This window comes from Tigriopus californicus, chromosome 12 (assembly GCF_007210705.1).
Source record: "Tigriopus californicus strain San Diego chromosome 12, Tcal_SD_v2.1, whole genome shotgun sequence".
Taxonomy (NCBI): Eukaryota; Metazoa; Arthropoda; class Copepoda; order Harpacticoida; family Harpacticidae; genus Tigriopus; species Tigriopus californicus.
In genome coordinates this window covers 3,179,042-3,188,372 of record NC_081451.1, presented here as the reverse complement: position 1 = coordinate 3,188,372, position 9,331 = coordinate 3,179,042, and the positions used below count along the sequence as shown (strand labels likewise).

General features: G+C 40.9%; 1 protein-coding gene across 1 annotated transcript in view; it reads right to left on the bottom strand.

Annotated features, from left to right (window-relative positions):
• Positions 1–597: 597 nt before the first annotated feature.
• The window catches only part of LOC131892306 (polypeptide N-acetylgalactosaminyltransferase 2-like), a gene marked incomplete at its 3' end in the record, with an annotated part of 43,674 nt that continues 34,940 nt past the window's right edge, over positions 598–9,331 (bottom strand). Inside the window, 5 exon segments of the mRNA XM_059242109.1 lie at positions 598–737; positions 806–884; positions 5,208–5,410; positions 5,741–5,867; positions 8,165–8,337. Coding sequence (XP_059098092.1) covers positions 598–737; positions 806–884; positions 5,208–5,410; positions 5,741–5,867; positions 8,165–8,337 — 722 coding nt within the window.

Here is a 9,331-nt window from a genome sequence, read left to right as displayed (position 1 = left end):
GTAGTATCACTGAACTAGTCAGTCATTATTTGCCCAATTTAGCATCTTTTTAAGTTTCGTTTCCATTCCCTCTGATAAAACATAAAAAGGAAACGAAATTGAAATTCACAAAATTCGCCAAAAAGACAAAAAAGGCTAATCGCCTTGGTCGTTTGAACATTGTGTGTGTAGCAATTTGATTGAAAAAGTTGCAGATGCCATGAAAGGCCATGTGTGACCGACCTTAATGGTCACCATCACCAATGTCCCATCATAAATAGAAGCAAATTGTATATGACTTTTGCATTCTTGCAAATCCTTATTGAAGTGCTTTTTTGGTTTTATTATTTTAAAGGTATTTCCCATTATCACTCCCATCTTGAAACTTCGTCAATAGTGGGCCCAAGAAATATGTAAGCCTGATTCTAGTTATGTCCACCAAGTATTACAAGTCACTGGTTTTGTATGTGATGGTGGGGTCTGTTGGAGCATTTACCTCTTCAGGTTCTTTTGACAATACCATTCATACAATCTCCCATGAAAAGTGGGATTTTTTTAATCCCACAAATCAGATCCTTTCTCATTCCCCATCTTGCTCAATTTGGTCTTAAACTGTACCTCTGATCCGGATTTGAGGGCTGAGAGTGACAAGCAGAAATCGTCGTGAAAGATGAGATTGTCTTTGGTAAGGCGATATTCTTGAAGATGGTAAGACTGGAGGCACGAATTAGCGCCAATGCCAAGCTCGTGTCCCAGGGCTAGAAATCAAGCTTGATCAGATAACTATGCAGTCAAACGAAGACGAATGAGAAATCCAGGTGATTACCAATGTTATCAATGCAAGATAGGAACGACGGTTGGTTGAAATGTATCTGTCCAAAGGCCAAGTCCGTTTCCACAGGTAGCTGGAGAAGAAAGCTTTTTGTTAGCACGTTTCTAGTAATCAAAATGTTTTTAATCAACATCAGTTATAATCATCATGTTTTTTCGAAATAAAGTAATCATTAAGGGTCGGAAAACTAGCCAGTTATTTTGGCCAAAATAGTTGTTTTTAAGTTATGAAAATCAGCCAAAATAAGTTCCGAAAACGAAAAAATAAGTTGAATAAAACTGAAATTAAAAAAAAAAATGATTTCAGTTATTCACGTATAATGGTAGTTTTCAAAGTCAAATTTGCTTGATTATTGTTGATCATTATGTTCTTGCTCTTTGGATTGAGTCTTGCCTTTACACCAGTTAAAATGATGTTCCAATTTTAGTCGAAAGGAAGTTGGTCACCCTCTGATTTTTGGCCATCTGAAGACTGACTTTCGTAACCCCCGATCTTTGCCCTTGGTCTGGTCTGTGGTAAAGGAATTCACCGTTCTTGCGTAAAGGTCTCTAGTCACCATTGGTTCGAGGATGTACACCGAAATTCTCATCCAGTTCCCTCAGCCTCCTTCCAGTCTTCAGCAGGCCCTTTGTTTTGGTTCTGATCTCAAGATTGCGGTTATTTACATTTTCGAAAATTATTTTGACGACAAGCGTTGAGAGGGTTACCAATTGCCACTTGGAGGCTCTAATTATTTTTTTCGTAACTTTATTGCGACTCTTGGTCATGTCAGATTGTAAAATGTATAAAACTGTATGTATAAATATCATATACAAAAATCGATTAATAAAAGAATAAAATGGTCAAGACTGATAGAATAGTTGACTAGAGTGTGGTATCACAGTGAGTTTGACTAGGATTGGTTCAGTGCACATGAAAAAAGTGAAGAGGGAAATTGCAGATAGTACATAAACAGGTGGGGAGAGGTAAATGATGAAAATCTTGGTTATTGCAGTAGAGTGGGTGGGTCAGATTGAACAGATCTTTTGTCAGCTCCCGTCGTTGATGGCATTGGGTCGGGAGCCGGACAAAGGTACGTGAGCGCCAATACTCCGAAGGGATGTCGGGCCAAGGACAATAAGATGTTATTAAGTCCTTGACCGGGAAGGACAACTTGTGTCCGGACATCACCTCCGGAAAGGTCAGGTTCCCAACACTGTTGGACACTAACCTTGCCAGCCCGATGGTGAGGGGCTCGGTTTCACATAGAAAATGTGTCCATGCATTGTTGGCATATTGGGGCACGCAGAGGTATCGCTTGAGGAACTTGGTGTAGGTGGCATCGGCGGATTTGAGGGCGGATTGGGCGGAGTTGGGAAGCCATAGGTGTAGGCCGTAGAGAAAAATTGGGGTGACGTAGATCCGGAAGAGTTGAAGGACTATTGGGAGGGGAAGATTCTTCATGGGAAGTCTATTGCATATGTATCCGATCCTGGCCCTGGCCTTAGTTATTGTGGATTTGAGGTGATTGGTGAATGAGAGTTGGGTGGAGAAGGTGAAACCGACGTAGTTAAAACTATTGACGATTTCAATCGGACTATTGTTAATATGGAAGGAGGTGGGAGGCAGACGACCTTTATGGAAAACCATGGCCTTCGTCTTGATGGTGTTGACTTGAAGGCCGTTCTCTTGGCAATAACCGTGGAGTACATTGATGGCATTTTGCAATTCCACGGCTGAATTAGCCAAGAGAACCAGGTCGTCTGCATATTGAATATATTGAATAGGAAAATGGTTGATGGTGGGGCCTTGGTGAGTGAGGGCTTCAGGCAGGTCGGATACATAAAGATTGAAAAGAATTGGCGATAGTGGATCCCCCTGCGGAAGGCCAATGGAAGTGAAGTAGCAGGGGGATAGGTCCTCACCAGAACGAATGGAGCATCTGAGTCCCGCATAGATGTTGGACAGCAGGACACAGATTGAACGCGGAACTCCCCACAGTTGGAGTTTGAGGAATAACCGCGTTCGGTCCACCCTGTCGAATGCTTTGGAGAAATCCACAAAGCATCCCTACACTCTTCTCTTATTGCTGATGTTGGAATGCACAATTTCATAGAGGAGAGTAGCTGCCGTGGTTGTTGAGTGGCTTCTCCGGAAACCGAATTGGAATTGGGGAAGGAGATCCCTATCCTCGACCAATCCGGAGAAGCGGGCAGCTAGTAGGGTGGACATCATCTTCAAGAAGGGGTTCTCCAGGGCGATGGTCCAATGGTTGTCTGGAATGTCTCTGGGCCCTTTCTTATGGATGAAGATGATGGCTGACTCCGTCCACTCTGGTGGGAAGAAAGAAGAATGGAGGGCGAGGCTGAAGAGATCTTGAAGGAGTGGCTGGGTTTGGATCCGGAGAAGTGAAAGTTGGAAAGGAGAGACCCCAGATGTTGAGGGGGCTTTGCTCTTCATCTTCTTGAAGGCCACGTCCATCTTGGGTTCCGTGAAGGGCTGCAAAAGTGGGTGGTGTTCTTCTGGGCAGCCCTGGACCTCCTCCACTACTGTTTCCGATGTTACTGCAAACAGTTCTTGACAGTGGAGGAGGAATTTACTCACTGGAATCTCCGAGTTAGTGGCGGGCTTTTTGGCACGTTTGTACAAGCCCGCCATCCGGGACGAGGCCGATGAAGAGAGTAGGTTCTCCACTTTCAACCTTTGGTGGGTTGACTCGGCGCTCCGCAGAGACTTGTGATATGCAATTCTTGATATCGCATATTGCTCCCAAGTCTCCGGTGTTTGGCTCGTTTTGGCATTTCGCAATTTTTGGAGCATTTGACCCCGCAGCTCACGATGGTAGGGGCTGAACCACGGGGTCATGAGTCCTCCTCTCATTCTCTGCACTGAGGAGGACTCTTTAAATGCTTGCAAAATGCCTTGGGCCACTGCAGCTGGATTGGTCCCAATCCCGGTGTTGATAGATAGCTGCAGGGCCTCAAGTTGAGCCGCGCACTTCTTCACATTGACCACGCACCTCCCATTTCGAGTCACGCCCAGATGATGGAAATTTCTGGGCATCTTGAAGGTGACTGAAATCGGGAGGTGATCAGAAACGGCCAGTGGATGGACGAAACTGGCCGTAGATGGAATATTTTCTGATATGAAAATGTGGTCAAGTACAGAGGCGCCCCGGGAGTAGGTGTGTGTTGGGACTCCCGGGTCGGAGCGCAGAGTGATTCTCCATTGGCTCAGGATCTGGGCGAGCTCGGAGAATTCACTCGAGTCAGGACGGATGTTGAAATCACCACCAATGATGACTTTCTCCGGATTCTTCACCTTCTGAAGGATGGACATGAGGTCCGAGACGAGATCGTCATAGTCCGTGGTTGGCTGATAGTAGACGCCAATGATGGTGAAGCCTTGGGCATCCACGGCTATGTGATGAGGAGAGGATGAGAGAAGGGTGGTCTCTTGTAATATGCCCCTTTGTGCCCATCACCTACTCTTAATGAAACAGCGGGGACAAGCATTCTCACCCAAACTTCGTTTCTCTATTTCGCCTAAATTTCCCCTAAAAATTGGCCAAAATCCTTGAATTTCCCCAAAAATCCTCGGTTGTATGTTCTTTTATAGTTAAAATTCGGGAAAAAAAGCTCAAAAAATCAACAAAAGAAATAAAACTTAATTTAAACTAAAAAAACTATTTTTCCGACCCCTAGTAATCATCAACTATTTACTTGGAAATTCCAAAAGATTCATGGTCAATTTATAGATATTTCATATTTTCACTTGGGTCAGCCGCATTTGAAAACAACAATTTGATTACCACAAATCAATTCGCATCTTTGAAATTGTCTTTTATTTAAAAAAAAAGAAAACAAAAATGAAAGCCTGATATTGTTGTATAGTCTGCAAATTGATTGTTTAAAAGATTCGTTTATTTTTTACCACAACATTTACATTAATGAACAAAAATATGGCTCGAGGAATGATCGTTGAAGAAGCCCTCATAACGTCCTTTTCGGAAAAGATCTATTGCACCCAACACCAAAAACAGTTTCTTTCCGATTCGGTCAATAACTTGTGAACCATTTTTGGGCTGTTATTGCAAAACAAGATGCTTTTTAAAATGAGGCTTGTAATGTGCGAGTATGCATGAGGCATTCTCGTTAAATTACAAATGTTTTGAGAGATTGATCTTTGCCTGTGTCAGCATGACATTTTGTTCAAATATATATGATCTCAATAAGAATTAGCACGATATTAGATAGTTACAAAAAGATCTTCAAAGTAGAGCTTTAGTTTTTCATCCCAATGATGAACGAATTATGTCAAAGTTATTAATCATTATTATTGTGCTTTAGCTTGCCGTGGTTGCTAATGGACCATTTTCCATTTCACGTTGGTTGCCGAATTTATGATATACACACACCTGTAGCTCTGGATAGACGGTATCAAGGTACCAATCAAAGGGTTCACATTTGAGGTCAGACCGAAGCTTGACCCGTTCGTTGGCCTCTTTGCATTCCGTTTCCAGTTCAGCTCTACTCAAGGTCAAGTCATAAATGGCCTTGAAGCTGTCCATCCAAACTTGAGCGATTCGGCGGTTATTGCAAGTCTTGGTTTTGACAGCACCTAGAACGAAATTCGAATGAAGTCAGAAATCCACTTGAACTCTAGAAACAAGCGCTTGTCACTGGATAAAATAGAACCCTTGGCTAATAACAATTAGTTTTACAAACACCCACGTCTGCCCTCTATAAATGTCCATCACTCTCTCCAAGCCAATTCTGACGAGTGGAAATGTTCTTTCTCTTCATGAGTGAATGGAAACTTGCTTTCCAGCCACTCGTGAACACAAAGCCATGAAATAAGGCTTCTAACCGTGGCGTTTGGTTTTCCTTTGAGTGCATAAGAGTGAACATTATGCCTTCGAAAACGGTCCCTGTAAAAGAAACACCTTACCTTCAGGATAGGAGTAAACGTTTTTCTGCTTGTAGATGTGACCCACTTTAGAGCAAGGGACGATTTCCATTTCTCCACCACAGGTCCAAATCCGAAGCGACAATTCAATATTTTCTGCGCCCCAAATCTAGAGTGAGTAATATTTGGCATTTTTAGGACATCACAACTAGCTCGATGAAAACTTTCTTGAGCCATTTAGAAATAGTTTCAGGTTTCCAGAATCTCTTCAGATTCAGGAAATGACGCGATTTCAAGAACACTTTGAAGCCAGCCCTCTTCAAGATTAAAGCGGAAGCACCACGCTTTGTTCAGGTTCGGCAAACTTCCTTGCAAATTTATTGTAACATATGTAGCCACATATATTGTCAGTTAAAAGCAATTCCTCATACTAGCCGAACATCCACCTTCTACTTTGCTATCTCTACTGCAATTGTGGGGAAGGTAGGTCCATACTTCCTTGGGGTATTTAGATCACGGCATGAATTAATGGTTTGCCAGATGAAAGAAATGGGGAGAGAGTTGGCATAGTGGCTAGTGCAGTTTCCCTCAATGCGAAAAGCCCTTGGTTCAATTCTTATCACCGACCTTGGACACAAAAACTTCCAGACGCCTGACCTAAAGACTAAGAACCATAACAATATGGTCATGTCAATTTCCGGCCACAACTTGCAGATAGATATAATCTTTATCGACAGCAAATGTGCATAAAAAATTATCTGAACTTGCAAAAAAGAGCTAATAAATGGGACAAAATTTGGAGGCACCAACACGTTCAGGAGGGCTGTAGGGGCTATTTTCTTCTTCCATATCAAGCATTATGCAGATGAAAAAGAAAACTATGTTATATTAAGTGCCAACACAAAAAATTAAGACTCAAAAAGATTTTCAAAATCAAGGTTGCCAGTAAACTTTGGAAAGTGATAGTACCAGCTGATTCCAATGTCACGTTGAAAAGTTAAGGAACTGAAACAAAAAAACTTGATCTACAATACAACTGAAACACGAGGAAATTTGATAAAGGGATTGAAGTCACCATAAAAAAGATGAGCATATTAGTAATCATAATAATGTTAGATTTGACTAGAATGTTGCCGCTTTTGTCAAGGATATGGCGCTTGAATTGAAACAAATTTCGTGGTAGCAGTTGCTAGGACTTGTGAGGCATTCCAAATCCTGGCAGCATAGACGACGAAGATGTTAGCTCCATGGAGGTAGATTGGGATTATACTGGCTGCCTTCTTATGTGTCCCTGAGATGTTGATACTCCAAAACCGATGAATGTCTTCGTATTGCAAATAATTTTACAATTTAACACAATATTGTCTCAACTAGAGCCACTATAGTAGGTAGGCCCTAGTCTCAACTGAAAATATATCCTTAAAATCTGCCTGGTGACCAAAGTTGCCCATTTTTTTGAAGTTTAGGGAAAAAGGCACCTCAAAAAATTGCGAAATTCGTCGACTTTTTCTTAAATATTCCAAACTTTCAAATCATGTCTTTATAAGTGTGTTTATGCGACATATTTTCACGTCATTTAGACGCAATTATTTTTCATACTGATGTTATTGTATATGCAAGATCTCTGGATGAAAAACTTTTTTTTTTTTATTGTTTCACCTCCGAAAAATTATTCTTTTTTTCGAAGTCGCTAATCATGATGTGATAAGTGAATAGGTAATAGGGAAATGATCTAGTGGTAGGTAATTAATTTGGGAGTAATTGAACTGCTCATATCATTAAGAAACTTGAAAACAATTAATATTATCTCTCTCTTGTAATAGATAATTTGATCTAAATTGCACGAATTCTTTAGTATGTAGTGGTGTTGGAATCAAAGAATTGTTCACGGGTTGTTCCTTACTAAGGCCATCATGTCCCAATCTTAATGACATATGACAGTACTAATTGAATATCGGAAAGCCTGATATACTAAGGTCTTGTCCAAGGGATCAAAGCAGAACAAACCAGATTGCGCACCTTAATGATTTAGAATAATTGACTTTTCTTCGTCTTTATTTGCATTGAAATGGGTTTAGACAAATGAATCACGTTTTTCACTTCAGTAGAAATGGAGACCTCACAATATATTGCTTTACTAAATCGCAAATGTGTTATTTGGAAAAAAACAACTATCTCGAGTTCTTTGAAAATACCGTGCTCCTCTCAGGAGTTAAAAATTAGAATACCGAGAACCTCCGTCATAGTGATATCTATAAAAAGTCAAGTCGGGTGTCCTTCATGGATCCATTTTCGGACCTCTCCGCTTCATTACCTTGATCGCCCCACTTAAAAAGCTTGGTAATACTGCCCAAACCAATATATTTAAGAAATAAATATGTTACGATATCAATTGCAAACACTCTGACTTCAACCTGAATGGATCACAAATTTGTAATAACTTCACAGGTCTGCCTGGTTTGTTACCTCCATGCCTTCATCGTAGAGTCCAAGGTCCATGAACCAGTGGCGATCAATGGCAAAAAGACCTCCTGCGATGGCCGGTGTCTTGAAGCTATAGGTAGGGTCTCGAATACGTCGGGCTCGATCTCGAGCAGGGATCCACTCCCAAAAGAAATCCAAATTCCAGTTGAAGCCCCCTGAAAGAGGTGAATTGGAATGAATGGGAATGACTATCTGTCCAATCGACATGACTTTCTTGTCATGAAGCCGAAAAAAGGAGCTAAGAGACAATTGGTAAGGTTGGGACTAGCCACGTTTTTTAAACCCTGATCTAGGAGTTTATGAAGAAAATTGAAACCGGGCTTATTAAACTTACAATGTTTTCACTGGAAAAAACGTTCACTTGTATTTGCAGAAATCAAATCATACCTTATTCACCTGGCATTGAACAAACATTACTCACGTTCCTTCTCATTGGCAGATACCCAACAGATTTCAGTTCATTAGAATTTGATTTGACATTCTTGTATCCACTTTCATCGAGCAATTCTCTACTTGACCACGTAATCAGCACTACACCTAACACATACAACATTTTTCGATTTGGCATTGCCAAAATTAATAACGGGGAAAGAACTGTCCACTAGCAACCTCTGCCGTTTTGGCAGAGCGTTCAATTTCCATAATGGTACCCTTACTTCGATCCTTGACAAGGTTCTTTGAAATACAATGAAATTCTGACGGAGGAAGCTCCGAAATATATCGAAAAAAGGTACTTACATATATCCGGATTGCTCCTACATCCAAACTCTGTTTTTATGGTGTGGATTTTGATACTTTAGAAATGTTTAATGACTGTATTAAGAGACATAAACAATTTCTTGGTCAGGCATTTTTTGCAGACTTTTTTGCCGTTTTTCGGTCGATTTTTCACGGACTTTTATAACAGCTGCAGGGATTGTAATCAACACTACTATTAGAACGAAAGGTTATACTTCGTTTGCTTTTGTACCATTTTTATGTGATGTTTTATCTACCAACGAATTTGAGTTGGCAGACCGAGCTAGTCCTTGAATGCAAGGTTGATCAGGAATGCTACTTAAGAAAATTGTCCAATTCTGACTTAAAAGATGCAACCGGATAAACAGGGCCTACGGATTCCCTACGAATATTAGAGGGAAAGCAAATTAA